The following is a 17,812-nucleotide window of genomic DNA, read 5'->3' on the forward strand; positions in this document are numbered from 1 at the left end:
AGCCTCTGTACGCAAATAATCTAAAATAATTAAGTTATGCATCGTTGAGTAACCCCGCCGAAAACCACTTTGAAACCAGTTAAAGATCTGCTCCTTCTCTGCCCATTCATGTAGTTTTTCTAAGATTAGGCCTGCAAAAAAGCTTACCAGTGCAATCAAGCAGCGACAGCAACCTGTAGTTGCACAGGTCGTTCTTGTCGTCTTTCTTGTGAACAGGAATAAGAGCAGCAGTTTGACATGAGCGTGATATTCTCCCTTTGCGCAGAACTTTATCATAAAGGATCTTTAGTACTCCCGCCCAGAAACAGGGGTTACATTTCAATGCGATATCGGCCACACCATTAGGGCCAGGTGACCTTGATGATTTTAACCTACTCATTTTCTCGACTAAAGTTGCAACTTTTTGCTTTTTGGTCTCCCGCCTCCCTTATTGAGAAAGCGTTGGACACCCCTGCAACACCCCAATGCCAAAAATACCGAACATGGTGAGCGGGGGACACCCCTGAAACCCTTGCTCCACTTGTCAGTATGTTTTATAATCGATCTAATGGTACTGGCCGAATTCAGTCAAATGTACCATTCGATCAAATATAAACGAACAATTTGACAAATACCATTTAAGGCGACTGATCCTCTGCTTCAGTTCCGTGGCTGCGAGCATCTATTATTATTATTTACAAATCAGAAAGAAATCCAGAAGCAGTGTCAGTGGACTACTCAAGAAATGTAGTTGAGATTTGCTCCAGTGATTTTAAAATCCCGGGAACAAATGGAGCACCTTCCAGTTCAATGCAATAGGTGGGCGAGTGGTGACTGGGTTCAATACACACAGAAGCATCTTACCATAACAATACAATGAAATTTCAATATCCATCTTTCCATATTTAAATTCGCGTTACGGCCGATACTGAATGGAAATGTGCACAGTTGTCACTACGCATTTGCCCTGGCCATGGCAGCAGTTATTTTCCCGAAGTAAACCAATGGGGTACTTGACATAATGACCAAACCTCAATGGGTGCAAAAAAGCAAAGGGTAATTAATAGGTGCAACATGTGCATGAAAAGCCTTCTATGCAACCATAGTAGGAATGTAAGAAGGGGACACTTCTCTTGGAAAGGACTTTGATGCTACTTTCTGTGCATGGCATTACCTGTACTAAGCCCGCATTGAAACAAAGCCAGTGCTAGTTAAAATATCTTAATTATTAGAAAATACAGTAAGAACATGATAGTCGAGATAGTTCTCCTTTTGGGAGACTGCTTAAATGTGTGGTGCCTGTGCGGCTAACAAGGCTCAGGCTTCACTATGCGGTGCCACACTGAGCCGCACAGCAAGGAGACAAAAACATGCTTCTCCAAAACAGGAATCATAATGCAAAACGCTGCCATCTAATGCAACCTCACGGCATGTACACACGATCGCTTTAAAAAAATGATGTTATCAGCTTTTTTGACATGGGAAGATTAGATGACAAGTCGCAGAAGACTGAAGTCTGCAAGCCAAGCAAGTTTTTTTAATTCTATAGGTGTGATTAGTTTAACAGGTTGAGTAGGATGGGTGGCTGCCAGAGATGCCAAGCCCATGATTACTCTAAATTATCCTCGTTACTCTAATGTGACCAAGCCCAACATTTCAAACAGATAAAAGGTGGAACCTTGAGCTCCATCAACAGAGGGGTTCAGTCTCCTTCACTCTATGCTCTGTTCCTGCACAACCTTGCTCTTTCTTTCAATTTCTGTCCCCCACTACGGAAGCCACCATGAGTATGAGGCAATCCTCACACAAAGGTGCAAGAGGGTTTAGTTCTTCCTCTGTTGGAGGAGGCTATGGCAGTGCAAGAGGAGGTGGTGGTAGTGTAAGGACGAGCTCAACCTCTGCCTCACACTATGTAGGGGCGGGCAGAAGCAGCATGAGTGTTGTTAACCTTGGTGGAATTAGAAAGAGTTTCATTCCAGCCAGTCTCCATGGTCACGGAGGCTATGGAGTTGGCGCTGGAAGCGGCGCTGGAGGAGGTGGAGGCCATGGTGGTGGTGGTGCAGGCTTTGGTGGTGGTGCTGGAGGCTTTGGTGGTGGTGCTGGAGGCTTTGGTGGTGGTGGAGGCTTCGGTGGTGGCGGAGGAGGTTTCGGTGGTGGTGCAGGCCAGGGTTTCCCAGTATGTCCTCCTGGTGGAATTCAGCAGGTCACTATCAACCAAAGCCTCTTGACACCACTCAACCTTGAGATTGACTCCTCCATCTCAAAGTTGCGCACAGAGGAGCGCGAGCAGATCAAGACCCTGAACAACAAATTTGCCGCTTTCATTGACAAGGTAAGGGTCCCACTTTAAGATAATTCCATTGAAATGTTAACTATTGTATATAGCATTCTGTTGAAACCATGTTTGAATGCTTTCTCTCCATCCCTAAACAGAAATCTAAGCTAAGAAAGACATTTGTGATAATGCTACAATACAAGTTAATATCGGTGCCTGCAACTTTTTTGATGCTTTAATCTGGTTTGTGCTCCAGGCGGCATCAGAGTCATGCAACTGATGTAAAATCGCAATATACCCCATCTATTGTTTAAGGTCCGATTCCTGGAACAGCAGAACCAAGTGCTCGATACCAAATGGCGCTTCTTGCAGGAACAGGGTCAGAAAGGTGGGACCAAACAGAACAACCTTGCACCCTTGTTTGAGAAGTACCTCATGAACTTGAATAAGCATCTGAGTGGCTTACAAAGCAGCAAGACCCGCTTGGATGGCGAGCAGAAATCCATGCAAGAGATGGTTGAAGATTACAAGAAAAAGTATGTCCATCAGTCCTGCTTCCGTTTTCCTATGTCATGTCATGTTATGCTTTATTATACTGCACCAGTCCACATTGTTCTATTCTAACAGCGCTGAGACTTGTCCACAATGTGCTTCATTGTGTGCCCCCCCCCATTGATCTCCAAACCTTAGCCTTAGGAGAGGAAGGGTGAGTGGGGAACTGAGTTAAACAAACATGACATATTTCTGAAGGTAGAAGAGGAGATGGAAGCTAAGAATGAAGTGTGTGATAGTTTGCATGACTCTAGCGCCAGAGAAGAGTGATCAAAGTGTAGCGATGATCGGGGGCAAAGGGCTACTAGCACACACTGCTCTAAGAATAAGCCATTCACTCGTGAGGACAGTTTCTGGTACTTCACAGAAGCACTGAAAGTGCTCAGTAAGTGGGTGTCTGATGGGCTTGTGCTTCAGTGCTCCCTTGAAGTAAGGAGGCGTGGTTCCGTTCGGTGTTACACCATAAAAGCGCGGTAATGAGTACTCACAAGGTGCTACCCAGGCGCTTGTGGGCCCACAGTTATGCAGCTGTTTGCCATTTCCAATGCTTTGTCATATATGACCGAGTGAAAAGACGTGTGTATTGATTGCATCACTTTGAGATACACCTTTAAGCACTCAGTGTTGAAGGGCGCAGTTGCATGCCGATCCGTGGGCATGTTTTCCGTGCAGAACAGGTTGGTCACCTGGAACACGATTCCTAAAGGAGTGAAGAATGTGTATGGTGTTGACAGTGGAGACATGTCCACGTGACACGTAGAATGTACTCAATGAGCCACCGGAATTGCCAGCATTGATCCGGCACGTGTTCCCATGACCATTGAGTATCCATGTCAAGGGTCCTCCCTTGACATGGATACGAGTTCCGAGCACATTGCGTGGGCACTGCAAGTGTTGAAGGCTGGGCAACAATGGGCAGTCCTACAGGCAAACGCCCTCCACCCATGCAAGGGTTTATAGTTCTGAGGAGGTCGTTTCAACCAGGATAACATAGTACCTAACACTGTGCACAGAAGAGACTTTTACTGAAACAAAAAAAGAAGCCCAGGTCCGTATCCCTGCGGCATTTCCAAACGTACAGCGTGGAAAGAATGGCGTCCATGAAAATAGGTAATTCAGCGATACATTGTGGCGCGGGGCGATTTTTGTCGTGGTGCAAAAGGTGCGTCACTGCAAACTGTATGTACAGGGGGGTCACTCTATCTGCTGACACGAGCAGAGAGCCATCAGTTTGAGTTTGCATGTATACAACACACCGTTTATCTACATCATGGCCGCTCTTAGAGCCCCAGGCTTTCCTTGATTGCCACAACCGCCTGATTGTTTTCCAGCTGCGTTTCTTCTAGGCTTGAGTGCGCTGTGTGACAGCTACTATAGTATTGCACAGTCGCTCTGGCGCGATGGGGGCTTTGTGCTACGCCCCATTCCCCTATCACTGAACCTCTGTACACATCAGGATATGCTAATCAGAATCTCCCGTCTTCCGCCCGACAGATATGAAGATGAAGTCAACAAGCGTGCAGCTGCTGAGAATGAGTTTGTTACCCTCAAGAAGGTGAGTGATGAGTGCACCTGTGGAAGTCATTGCTACTGCCATGCATTCAGACTCGAAGACTAACGGCGCAGTGCCTAACAAAAGTAACAAGTCAGACTTACTCAAGGAAGCCCGCGCTAAGTGTGACATGTTATGTGAGATCCATTTTGTGTAGTATTGTGAGTATCCACGAGAGGAGGATTGATTTGTAACACTTTGTTTGTCTCTTAGGATGTGGATGCTCTCTACATGACCAAGGTGAAACTGGACTCAGATGTAGGTTCGCTGACGTCAGAGCTCGAATTCCTCCATACTATTTATGATATGGTAATCACCCTTCGACTTCCATATTGAAACATCCTGTACACATACATCATTTGAACATATACCACAGGGCTCTATTCTGTTGACGGTGATGGATGCCCAGGTTAATGGTCTCAATCTTAAGGTGAAGGCCTCTAATGAGGGTGAAGGTCACCCTGATGGCCAGGGCTCTACCACTACTAGAGCTTGGGCGGGGGCAAGAAAGGGTGGCCTCACTTTAGGTTCACATGACGCAGATTATCCATGTCCCCTTGACCAGTACCCGGTGTGCACACAACACAAGGATAGGCTTGGAATGGAGCCTTTATGGGACTTTGGACTCTGCACTCTGAGCTTGCTGATTGGCTAGAGAGCGGCACATTTTCCTGACCTGACATTAGACTGATCGAAGCTTTGGCAGCAGTAGTCCTGCTCAGAGCTCAGATTAACAGGAGTCTTCTTGCAGGTATTCCTGTTTCACGCATACACTGAGAGTAGTCTTGAATGTAGTGTTCCTGACCTGAGTTTAGACAGACAGGAGCCCTGGCTGCAGTAGCTCTGTTTTGAACTTAGATTGATAGGAGCCCTAGCTGAGGCTTTGCAGTTTTTTTCTTTTTTTTTTTAGCTTAGACTGAGAGTAGTCCGGGCTGCAGTGTTCCTGGTCTGAATTTAAATTGACAGGAGCAGTGAATCTCACACTGCTGGTATGAGCTTCCACCAACAGGTGTCAAGGTTCCAGTGCACCTTATCTGTGCTTAGTTTGGAAGGAACAGTGCAGTTCATATTTATGTCTAAACCCCAAGTGACATCACTGTGTGTACTGACAATCCTTTGATGAGTAATGGCTTTCACTTTCCTGTACTAGTGTTCCTTCAACAGCTTTCCTTAATCTAAGATATGTGCACTAATCGCTTGCACTAATTCCTGTCCTGATGTTACATTGACAAGAGAAGAAACTCTAGTACATTGTGATCTTGCATTGATAGGAGCCCCAATGATATCACAATACCTGTCCTTATATCCCACTGACAGGAGCCATGATTCTAGCATAATACCTTTCCCAGTGGTCTGCAACCCGCAGCTCTCCAGATGTTTTGTACTACGTGTCCCATGAGACCTCACGATTTATTGCAATGGCTAGGACTGATCGTCTCCTCAACTTCCACCAACAGAAGCCTCAGCTCTACATTCTTATACTGAGAATTCATTGGCACAAGCCCAGGCTGTAGTATTCAAATGCAGAGCTTCCAGATATCGACAGAAGCACTTACTCTAGCATTCCCAAACAGGCTAGCACTCTGAGATGCCCTCCCCAGGGTTTCGGTTGGGCGTTTCAGTTCACAGGGCAATAGTCCAATATTCCTACACTGGCTTCCGGTCCGGGGTAAGATGTGCACCCATTCTTCTTGTAATACGTTCTCTCGACTGGAGTTCTAGTTTGGGAATCCATCAGGTCATATTTAGTGGTGTGTGAAGACATGGTTTGAGTGAATGCGGCGATGTTTGCAGCCTGAAGATGGTCGTCACTAGAGAGGAAATGCGATGCCCTGGACATCTTGTGAGACTGTTCTCTTGCATCAGGATGATGCAGTCAGTTTAGGGGATCCAGCAAAGATGGTGCTCAGTGAAAGGTGATCTTGGCTGATTGGTGTCTAATGTTTCTTGCAGCAAATGTCCCATGCGCAAGGACAGACGACAGACACCCAAGTTATCCTGTCTATGGACAACAACAGACAACTGGACCTGGCCGGTCTCATGGCAGAAGTCAAGCAAACGTACGAAGAGATCGCTCAGAGGAGCAAACAGGAAGCCGAGAGCAACTTTGCAAACAAGGTATGGGACTTGGAATAAACAAGGTTTGAATGGATATTTCATTTAGGTGCATTCCCGCATGAAAACATGCACAACGCCTTGGGCTTCTGTACTGCACATGACCTGCACTCTTGACCTACCATTCAAGAGACAATCAGATTGCACATAGATGTGCACCGAGTGCTGTTCCATGAGCATTTGGATGAACACTTCACTTGTTTCGCCCACATCAGGTATACGTTCTACTGTCACTGTGCAAAAGCAGAAACTCCCCTGACTGCCTAAATCCCTGCCTCTCTACATGAGAACAGTGAATGCCACGCTGCCCAGTGTCATTACCATCTTGGAGCTGGGCACCTCATGGGCCGGGCCTTATTCTCCTTATGTTGCTTATCCTCATGGGTCAAACTCAATAGAGAGTTGTTGGGACATCTGATAATATTAGGATAGGAAGATTTGCACACTCAAAAATGGTCCAGTTAAAGAGTTTGTGCTTCCTTACGTTGCAGTCTCAACCTCCATAACATGCAGCTTAGAGAGTTCAGGAGTCATTGCGATATAGTCTCAACCTCCATAACATGCAGCTTAGAGAGTTCAGGAGTAATTGCGATATAGTCTCAAACTCCATAACATGCAGCTTAGAGAGTTCAGGAGTAATTGCGATATAGTCTCAAACTCCATAACATGCAGCTTAGAGAGTTCAGGCGTCTTTGCGATATAGTCTCACACTTCAGAATATGCAGGTTAAACAGTTCAGGCGTCTTTGCGATATACTCTCAACCTCCATAACATGCAGCTTAAACAGTTCAGGCGTCTTTGCGATATAGTCTCAAACTCCATAACATGCAGGTTACAGAGGTCAGGCGTCATTGCGATATAGTCTCAAACTCCATAACATGCAGCTTAGAGAGTTCAGGCGTCTTTGCGATATAGTCTCAAACTCCATAACATGCAGCTTAGAGAGTTCAGGCGTCTTTGCGATATAGTCTCAAACTCCATAACATGCAGCTTAGAGAGTTCAGGCGTCTTTGCGATATAGTCTCAAACTCCATAACATGCAGCTTAGAGAGTTCAGGCGTCTTTGCGATATAGTCTCAAACTCCATAACATGCAGCTTAGAGAGTTCAGGCGTCTTTGCGATATAGTCTCAAACTCCATAACATGCAGCTTAGAGAGTTCAGGCGTCTTTGCGATATAGTCTCAAACTCCATAACATGCAGGTTAAAGAGGTCAGGCGTCCTTGCAATATATTGTCACACGTCAGAGTATCCAGGTTAAAGAGTTCAGACGTCCTTACAATATAGTCTCACGCTTCAGAGTATCCAGGTTCAAGAGCTCTTATTTCCTTACTTTCGAATCTCGCACTGAATCACATAATGGTCTTATTGTTCAGGTATCCTTACCTTTTTGTTTTTTTATTGTTTATTTAGTTTCTTACAAAACCTTTTACAACACTGACATTCTGGTCACTTCATGAAAAAGAAAAGTCCTTTTACATTATATTAATTCAGCTTACTCCCCAGGCCGAGTATAATGTCACTGTCGATCTTGACCACCCCGCTAGCGACAGCCCCTCTCCAGCGTTATTATCCCCCTTTGACCAATGATGTTTAGGAGCCCATATCTCGTTACAGGACCCCCAATCCTTTACTACGGTGTCGCGATAGCGTCAGAGCCGGGCTGCTCCGACGGCTTTAGGCATTCATTAAAAAAGTCAATTAAGGCAATTGATAAACTCACACATTCAGTTTCCACCATTCGTCTGCTGATAGAGATTCTGCCTCCCTGATGAATTTTGGATCTCATTTCTGATAAAGCCTCACATAACATCCCAGGTGCAGCAGGGTTTCATGAGACCCTATCTGTTTACAGAACCGGCAAGTTGAAGGGGCAAGACCATCTTTGTATCTGATCGCTAACATTTCTCTTGTCGGTAATAAATGAAGTCTCAGTTCCATTCACTGTGATCTGTATTTAGCGTCAGGGAATTTATTCAGGTACGGCTGGGGCTGTCCAAGGGATTTTGTCTCATTGTCCAGCTGCGTGTGGAGCTTGTATGCGCTTGCTTCCTCCACAGCTCGAATCCTGTCTGATTCCCATCGTTTTTTCCACGTTTTATCTGTATTTGACATCAGTTATTCAGGCGAGGAATCCACTGCCAGTAAAAGCTTTCAACATCTCTGTTCCCAGTTTTGGCCCATGAGGTTCCCATATGTTGTCAATTCTTTGTGTAGTAGTTCAAAGCATTTAGTCTTATTCAAGTCTATGTATTTTCTAAAGAGACAGAGAGATTTCCAGTCCACCGAGAGCTCCAGCGAGATTAGGCCCTGCTCACGTCTCAATATCTGCATTGGCGTTGATTTAGGTACGCCCATTACCCGCTTCCAAAATTCGCCCTGCATAAACGACCAAAATTGGCCTTGTGTGGCCTCTGTTGACTCTGAGCCATAAGTTAGTATTGGAATTACTTTGGCTTTACAGAAATCCATCACTGGTTGCATGGGAAAGGCGCCTGATTGGACATTGCTTCTGCTTTCCCTATGAGGCTAGCCTTGTAGCCATTCTCGACAAGATTTGCCGAGAACAGCAGGCCCAGATATTTGAAAGAGGTGACTATCTCCAGTTCCTCCCCATCAATTCGCCAAATAAATTGTTTTTTCCCCTTGGAGGAGTACTGAAGTTGCATCCCCTTCGTTTTTTCCTGGTTGATGGTAAGTTTGTTTGTTTCGGTTTATGCCTCTAGATGATTAAATTGTCTCAGAAGGCCTATTGGGGTCCTGTCCACCAGGACCAAATCATCTGCATAGAATAGGTGTCTCAGCTCTGTTCCTCCAGCCTTTGGGCAAACATTTTTGCATCCTTTCATGCAGTCGTGTAGGTCACGGAAATACAGATTATAGATGTAAGGAGCCAACGGGCAGCCTTGTTTGACTTCACGCTCCGTTCGGATTTTAGTCGACATCAGCCCCTCCCCATTACATTTTATTCTAAAGGCTGTATCTGAATGTAGAGCTTTAATGTGTGCCATTAAATCCGGAGGACATTAGATTCTTCCATGGCTAATGCTGTCAAACGCTTTGGAGAAGTCAATGAATGCCAAGAAGCATTTCTGTTTTGATTTGATCATTTTGGTTTTTAGCACGCAAAGCAAGAACATTGAGCTCGATGTTCCGGCTCCTTCAGTAAAGCCGAATTGGAAGAGGTCTTGGTGGCTTGAGTCAATGGCCCAACTTTTCAATCTTTGTAGCAGAAGTGTAGCATACAGCTTCCCCAGTACATCTAAGAGCGCTATCGGCCAGTAATTCTCTGGGTTGGCACCATCTCCTGTTTTGAGAATAGGTTCCACAATCACCTCTTTCATGACTCTGGGATAGATCTTGTTTCGAGCACTACATTTAGAATCACATCCAAGGCGGCTGCCCATTCAGTCAGGTTCTCCTTTAGCATCATGTTAGTCAACCCATCTGAGCCAGGTGCTCGAGAAGCTTAGTGCTTATTATGAAGGAAATTAAATCCTCTTGGCTGTATGATAGGTTACAAGGCGTGGCTCTGGTTCGGCTTGTTGGTTCATCTCTTGGGCACATGTAAAGATTCATATAAAGTCTATCCAGTCTTTCTCTCATACTCCGTTGACCAGCGGCTGGGGTTGTTTACCAGTAGCCGAGTTTATAATTGCCTATGACTCTCATGAGTTGTTTTTCCTCAACATGGTTTCTAACATCAACTGTGCGTTTTTTATCAGGATTTCCAATTTCTTGGATTTTACCCAGTTCTTGTAGGTGTTCTTTAATGTAATAATTTCGTATGCATTTTCGTCCACATCCATCTTTAGTGCTATTTTCACGTCTCTTGTTAGCATTTGTTTTTTCCTGGCAATTTCCAGGTGAAAGGCGTGTTTTGAGCTGTTTGGGTGTGCTGCATGAAAGGTTTTGCCTTGTGGTGCGTCATCAGCAGCCCTCTGTAGTGAACGGCTATGTCAGCACTCACTTGTACTCCTGTTGTAGGTTGGATTTTTAAAGTTTGTGTCAATGTTATGACATCTTGCTTATCCATCCCTAGCCTGGTCCCTCCATTGTCCACCCTCAGATTCGGGTTGTAAATATCGTTCAATGTTGAGTTAAGTTCATGCCAATTGAACCTTAGAATGTTATGGCCTCTCTTCTCCGTATAAAGTACTTCTAGTAGGACGATCGAGTTCCAACATGCCAGGTAGGTTTGGGAACTTTATCCTTTTCCAGTGCACCCTTCAGCATGTGGAAATGGCAGGATTTCATCAATTGAGCCCAGGCCTTCCATCTCTTAGCTTTTTTGGGACCCAGTATTTGTCGACTTGGTACCTCCCATTTGTTGACCGGTCCTGCCGACCAGATTAAAGTTGCTGCACACAATGATCACACTGTTTGGTCTGCTATCTGCTTCTTCTATGAGTTTTGCCACTTCTTGCAGCATTTGTGCTACAGTCCTTGTTTCCGGATTCCAATAGGTGTTAATGAAAGTGAGGTACTTTCTTCATTACGTTGTGTGCTCCCCTTGGTGGATCTTAGTCTCAATCTAGTTGACTGCAGGTATGGTCGGCAGTTTATTGGAGAAATTGGCTCATACTGGGTCCCTGATTTCACCAGAGTTAGGTGTCCTGCAGCTGGTCTGCCTCACTTTGCAATCTCACACTCCAAAACGTTAGTGGGAAAGAGTTCTTGTGTCCTTACCTTGCAGCGACACACCCCAGAATAGGCTGGGTAACTATCTCAGGTCCTTTATTTTACATTCCCAGACTATAGAACGTGTTTCCTATGTTAACGCTCTTTTGAGTCCTTACCTTGCATTCTCGGAAATAACATTGCAGCCTTACACTGCAGAAATGAGTGGGTAAAGAGTTCACGTGTCCTTGCTTCATGCTACGCGGGTTTAATTGTCATGTAGTTTCAGGGAAACCGTTAAATGCTGTTACAGAAAATGTACACTAGTTGCACATGACAGTTATATTGCCACACTCCATATTAACTTGTACTTAGCGACAGCTACACATGCATTCATTGTGACCAAAGCAAAGGCAACCTAACTTCACAGCACGCGCCACCTGGACTTCCTTCCGCCAGCAGGCCAAACGAAGATATAGTGCCCTCATCGTCACTGCAAAAGCTGGAGCAAGTAGCATAGGCGCAGGAAGCATGGCCTGCACATCACACACAGCTGCCTAGCCTCCCGGTACCAGCAGAAAGAAAGCAGTCTTCACGTCAAAAGAGATCATTGGGGTGGGAAAAAGCTTCGGCAAAGCTTGAAAAAAACAAGTGGGATGCTTTTGTTGAAAAAAGGGGACGAATGGTAGGTCTTACTAATGGGTTGCATTGCACTTCAAACTCAGCCTGTGTTGTCAAAAGACCTCAGAGGAATGTGGATAAAAGCAAGAGTCTAGGATTGTTTCAATTGAAACTCATTGAGGAGAACCTCCACAAGCACCGAGCAACAGCAGATCCTCATCTCTGCTGATCAAGGATTTGGCATGTTCTGGCGCAGGCGGTCCTTACAATGGTCTCTTCATACTGTACTTTGACATGTACCGGGGACATTGAGTGCCTACTGAACTCCTGGCATGCTGCCTCTATCTAACCTTTTCCTGTTTCTGACTCTCCAGTACCAGCAGCTGCAAGCTGTGGCTGGCCAACATGGCGACCATCTGAGAAACACGAAGAGTGAGATCTCCGAAATGAACCGACAAATGCAGAAGCTGAAGGCAGAAATTGAGGCAGTGAAGAAACAGGTAGGACACGAAATTGCCAACAGGTGCATCTTTCACTTCTGACCACTGGAGACCACAATAAACACGCAGAACGGTGGGTTTTGGCGGGTGATCCTGGGGGCCTGCATTGTGAGGGTGTGCTTCAGAGAGATGGAGCCGCATGTGAGAAACGCTTAGCAACATTTCACATACATCTTTTGCGTTCACGAGAAATTAACCTCCAACCCCATGTGTACAGGCAGCTCCCTTCTCTTTCATGGGCATGTCTCACTTTTGTAATATGACTATTGTAAATGTATGCTTTCAGAATTACAGCACTCACCTGAAGTCTGGCACACACTGATAATTCAGATGCTCAGAAATGTGTTCGATGATATTAACCATTTTATACAATATGCATGTTATTGACAACCACAAAAAAGTAGCCCAAGAGCTCAGTCCACCAGTCCTCTAGACCAGGACTTTCCTAATCCGATCCTCGAGAGCTCAAACCACACCAGTTTTTCATGATAACCACTGACTGTACTAATTCATTTAGAATCACTATAGCAGAGTGTATTTTGTGTGGTTATCCTGCAATCCTGTTGGCTCTTGGGGACTGGATTTAGCTGCCCGGATCTAGAAACAATAATCTTTCTTAGCTACACGAAAATGTTGTTCACACTGCAATACTGTAATTCAGGAATCATCCAGAACACTGACCGCTACTGAACAGGTTTCCGTTTTGCTCTTTGTAGATTACCAGTGTGCAGGCGCACATTGCAGAGGCCGAAGAACGGGGAGAGCTTGCACTGAAAGATGGCAAGAAAAAATTGGCTGACCTCGAGGCAGCCCTTCAGAAGGCCAAGGAGGAAATGGCCCGCCAACTGAAAGAGTACCAGGATTTGATGGGTGTCAAGACAGCTCTGGATATTGAAATTGCCACCTATATGTGTCTGTTGTTGGGTGAAGAGAGCAGGTGAGTGCAGGGCCCGCCGTTAGCGATCTTGTAAAATCACGCAAACACCCTCTGCATATTATTGCACCCAGTAATAAGCAGGTGGATGTCTTCTACCGAGATCTACGTTTGGACATATCGCTCATTTTTCTTTCTGCTTTCTGAAAACGCTCATCTCAGCAAGACATTCCAGTGAGAACAATGGCAGATATGATATGACACAGAATTACAGATGTGCAGTCAGTGCTTTAAGTGGGGTAAGACATTGAGGGGGGAACATCATTTGGGGGCGTGGCTTCCGTGGTGGGCGTGGCCTAAAAAGTGCACAAACCATGGTAAGGTGCCCAAACAAATATATAAAAGTATGTAAGCTTTTATATATTTGTGTGAGCACCTTAATAAGGTGTATGTACTTTTAAAGCCATCTTTTATAAACATAGAAATGTTACATATTTCTATGTTTATAAAAGGTAGCTTGAAACGTACACAATTCAAGCCATCTTTTATAATGCTTTGAGGACGGACAAAACCCGAGGTGTCTTTGTCCGTTGACACAGCTTTATAAACGATGGCTTGTATCGTGTACTTTTCAAGTCATATTTTATAAACAGAAATATAAAATATGGATTGAAAAGTGCACAATACAAGCAAACTTTTATAAAGCTTTGCAATCGGACAAAGACGCCTCGGGCTCAGTGATCTGTGCTCTGCAGAGCAGATAGATCACAGAGCGGAGGCGTATTTGACCCTCTGCGAACCCGGGGGCTCCATGATCTTATCTGCAGAGTAGATCACAGAGCCCCCAGGTTAGCTGAGGGTCAGGGACCTGGGAAGGGGAAACAGAGGGACCATAACTTCCTCTTGTGACCCCTTGTTCTGGTCACAAGAGGAAGTTACATTGACTGACAGAAATGCCAGCCAGCGCCTTGCTGAAACTGCAACATCCAGTTTCAGCAATGCTGTGGCTGGCACTTCTGTCAGTCACACAGCTGCCTGACTTTAAAATGGCGGGCGCATCTCACGTCACGGCTATGTCCCTGGTGGGATAATGTGTCCCGCCATGGCGTTGAGGGACCCTGGGCCCCAGCAGGGCCCCGACTCAACCCCACTGTTTAGAGACTGCCGGGCCCAGCTGGCCCTGGCCCACTTAAAGCACTGTGTGCAGTGCCTCTCATCAAGATAGGAGTTTCCGACTATCAGCCATCCTTCTCCTCCCTCCACCGGTGCGTGAAAGCCATTTGCACCCCGAGGGTTGCTGTGATGTAACATGCTCCTACACCCCTGGGGCTCAACATGGCAGCAGGGAAAAGGCAGTGTTCAATCTCACATGGCCGCAAAAAGTAAATGCTTATGAAAAATGAGCTTTACCAAGTCTTGGTGAACTAAACTCAGCTGTCCCACTGCTCCATGCCCTGCATGCCGCAAGCGAGTCCCATACTAGGCTCCACCTTATACTGAAAGTTCACAAGAATGAGAATACCAGGCCAATGGGAGCAGTACACATGCGAAAACTAGGTTAAGAGAGATAGCAATGGCAATGTGCAATGTTCAACCTCCATTCAAGCTATAGTAAAACTTCAAACTTTACAGGGCATCGGATTTTTTTTTTATTGGAAGTTCCTTTGGGTATGCAGGTGTTGTTTGTGTTAGTGAGACACTGCTGCAGATGGTATAAATCATACTGATAAGCTTGTGCGTGTGTGTCTAACTCTAAAAATAACAATTTCACATAATTCATGAAGTATGTTAGGCAAAGAACAAAGGTATCTAGTCCCCTAGCAACACCATCCCAAGTTGGTGGAAATGATTGTATCAATTCCTGTCTTGCATGAACTTTCAAACCCCCATCGATAACAGCTGAAGTGAAGGAACCTAGTCCAAGTGTGGGCAAGCCACGCCCACGTCCATGGACACTGGGCACACCAGCCCCAAGATAAACAGAATTTTAGAGTGCAAGAGCTGCTCCAGTGTAAAGCCAGCGCGTGCTTACATGTTTACTATTGACAGACATTACTGGGTTTAATCCCAAGGGAAAGAAACATGAAGAATGCCCACAGTCAGGTGTCCAGTCTGCAGCTTTTTGCAAGTCATATTGGACACAGTGTTAGCAGAATTATACCAGCTTCTCTATATCATGGCCATGGCCTGGTGCTTAACTGATGGAGTAGGTCTGATGGATAAACAATGCACCTGTTTGCCTGCTTGGTGATGCTTCTGCTTACATCTGAAAGGACACGTGCCCAGCCCATTTCCCACAATCTCTTTCTTTCTTTTTCAGGATGTCTGGTGAGATCCAAAGTAGGGTCAGCATCTGTAAGTACCCGTACCCTGGCTCTTTCATGTCTTCACTGGGAAGGGGGTGGCCTTGTTACTAGATAAATACCGGTCAGAGCTCTTTACAAAAGCATCAACAACCTCATACATGTTCTTCACGTGGTGGAAGGTGCCTTGTCCCAGCTAATTGATGAAACGGGCATGAGGGATTGCATTCATTGGATCGCAGGAAGATTCATAACTGTGATCCATGTGCTGCGTCTTGTACATCCTATGGGGGCTAAGCCATACCTGTACATACAAAGATCATGCTAAACTACTCTCCGAGGTCCTGGTCAGGGCCTCTTCTGAAACTAGTGATGGTCTTCGCTCAGAGCACAGTAATTTCAGACTCAAGCTGCAAGCCATCATTTCTGTGTCAGCAAGGTTTCATTATATCCTATTTCTTGCTTGCAAGCACCTGTAGAGGTTAGCTCAGACATGTTACGTATACCAGGAAAGTCCTTAACTCATTGTGTTTTCCCGGGATGGAAGTCCACTTTTGAATGAATCTCTTGTTGTGTGTTTATTGCAGCTGTGGTCAGTGGGAGTCACAGCTCCAGTGGAGGAGGAAGTGGTGGTGGTGGATATGCCTCTGGAGGAGGCAGTGGCGGACATGGCTCCGGAGAAGGAGGAGGCAGTGGTGGCCATAGGTCCGGAGGAGGAGGTTTCGGAGGACACAGCTCTGGAGGAGGTGGCGGAGGACAGAGCTCCAGAGGAGGAAGCCGATATAGCTCTGGAGGTGGAGGATATAGCTCTGGAGGAGGCACCAACCGTAGCTCAGTGGCTGTGGCCTCAACGACTTCAAGCTCTACGAAGAAATCCTATTAAGTCAGAGATTGAAAAACAAAGTAACCAGATTCTGCCTAAATGAAGAGCTTTCTTGCCTGCTGCCAGCAGCACCGACCATTTAAATTATCCATCGCAAAACATTTATTTCCATCTCTCTGTCTCATCAATACACTGTACCTGCAGATTTCTAGATTATTGGTATCTGCGTCACATCAAGGTTAGACTTTGCATTATTCAAGATCGCAAGTGACTATTAAATCCTAATAATGGGCAAGGTCACGCCTAGAGGGGCACGATGGGAGAGGAGATCTATGTTGATAGACTGCTACCTGCTATTGGGATAGAGGAGAGGAGAGCTGGCAGTGGGCGGTCCCTTCCATCGCAGCACTACTCCTGCTGTAATCCCCTTGGCTGCTGCAGTCTTAGGCTTCATGCTGCGCAAGTAATTGGTGCTGTGCTGCTGCTGCTTCCTCCCTCTGGGTATCCTTGCATTCTTCCCACCAGGGAATCTTAAGTTTGAAAGGAATGCTTTCCTCAAAGAATGCCAGCGTAACGTGCGTCAAAGGCCCCACCATAGACCCGTGTTGGCTGCTTCATTATTGGGGCGTACGGTAGGCTGGCATCTGTAAAGGAAAAGAGCCGGATACCGAGGTTGAATTGCTTTCTCTTTTCCGGGGTTGGGGGAGTGTTTTAGATCGTGACTTCTGTCCTTCTTGGTGTCAAGTCAAGGTTTTCTCTTCCATGCAATATGAATTCACAGGACTGAGGAAATCAGCAACTGCCATACGGCCTGAAAAAGACACCGCACGAAATAATTTACCACCACAAGGAAAACGTGGCCAAACGTTCCTAACTTTGTAGATGTCCCAACTGTGCGACTGTCGTTGTCTGAGCGTGTTCGAATGCCAGGCTTCCTGGTGCTCTGTTATGTACATAGAACCCTGTTCGTATTGCTGGTAGTGGGTGCTCAGGGCTCACGCCCTAGTCTCTCTTGTGTCTCTCAATAAACAGCATGTCAAATTCATATTCAATTGTTGGACTTGGTGTTTCATTTTTTTTTAGCGTCGCTCCAAAGCAATGGAAAAAAACGTACTTGCTCCAAAACTGTGAAAGAACTGTACAGAACTTTTCACTTCTAAACAAAAACCAAAGTCCTAAGATGGAGATCTAGAAATTCCCCTGCATTTAGGAGTGCTGTAACATGCCAATTGCTCCCACATCATTCATCATCAACCCACACATGCACATATGATGATGTGCACCCTAATATATAAGGGTTCTACTTCTCTCTCGGAGAAACAGTTGTATTTGACATGCTGCACTTACAGTAATAGCAGAAGAGAACCCCTCACTTCTGGAATTCCATCCCAGGTAGATAGAGAATGAAGACTCCACAGATGGGGAAGAAAGGAGTATGGGGAATAGTGAAGCGGATCTAGGATCTCACACACGAGCCGGGGGCAAACTGAAGCTATGCACTCTGTGGCCAGACCCTGCTGTCCACTAGGAACCTAGATGGCTTTACCCCCTGACTCGATGTTCCAAGCTTTGTACCGACTAGCTCTCTTGTGGGAAATT

The 17,812-nt window shown here is 45.7% G+C and overlaps 1 protein-coding gene across 1 annotated transcript; it reads left to right on the forward strand.

Annotated features, from left to right (window-relative positions):
• The first annotated feature begins 1,662 nt into the window (after positions 1–1,662).
• On the forward strand, positions 1,663–17,258 carry LOC138582379 (keratin, type II cytoskeletal 1-like). The gene is made up of 9 exons (XM_069653644.1): positions 1,663–2,311; positions 2,570–2,790; positions 4,301–4,361; positions 4,572–4,667; positions 6,312–6,476; positions 12,088–12,213; positions 12,930–13,150; positions 15,408–15,442; positions 15,978–17,258. The coding sequence occupies exons 1-9, from the start codon at positions 1,763–1,765 to the stop codon at positions 16,271–16,273; spliced, it is 1,770 nt and encodes a 589-aa protein (XP_069509745.1). The 5' UTR covers positions 1,663–1,762; the 3' UTR covers positions 16,274–17,258.
• The last annotated feature ends 554 nt before the right edge of the window (positions 17,259–17,812 follow it).

This window comes from Ambystoma mexicanum, chromosome 3q (assembly GCF_040938575.1).
Source record: "Ambystoma mexicanum isolate Mex_15411 chromosome 3q, UKY_AmexF1_1, whole genome shotgun sequence".
Taxonomy (NCBI): domain Eukaryota; kingdom Metazoa; phylum Chordata; class Amphibia; order Caudata; family Ambystomatidae; genus Ambystoma; species Ambystoma mexicanum.

Bases quoted from the DNA above. Each gene is read 5' to 3' on its own strand.
- LOC138582379 (XM_069653644.1), top strand. From the start codon at position 1,763: ATGAGTATGAGGCAATCCTCACACAAAGGTGCAAGAGGGTTTAGTTCT. The intron at 2,312-2,569 runs GTAAGGGTCCCA...CTATTGTTTAAG, and splicing joins TTGCCGCTTTCATTGACAAG to GTCCGATTCCTGGAACAGCA. The intron at 2,791-4,300 runs GTATGTCCATCA...TCCGCCCGACAG, and splicing joins GTTGAAGATTACAAGAAAAA to ATATGAAGATGAAGTCAACA.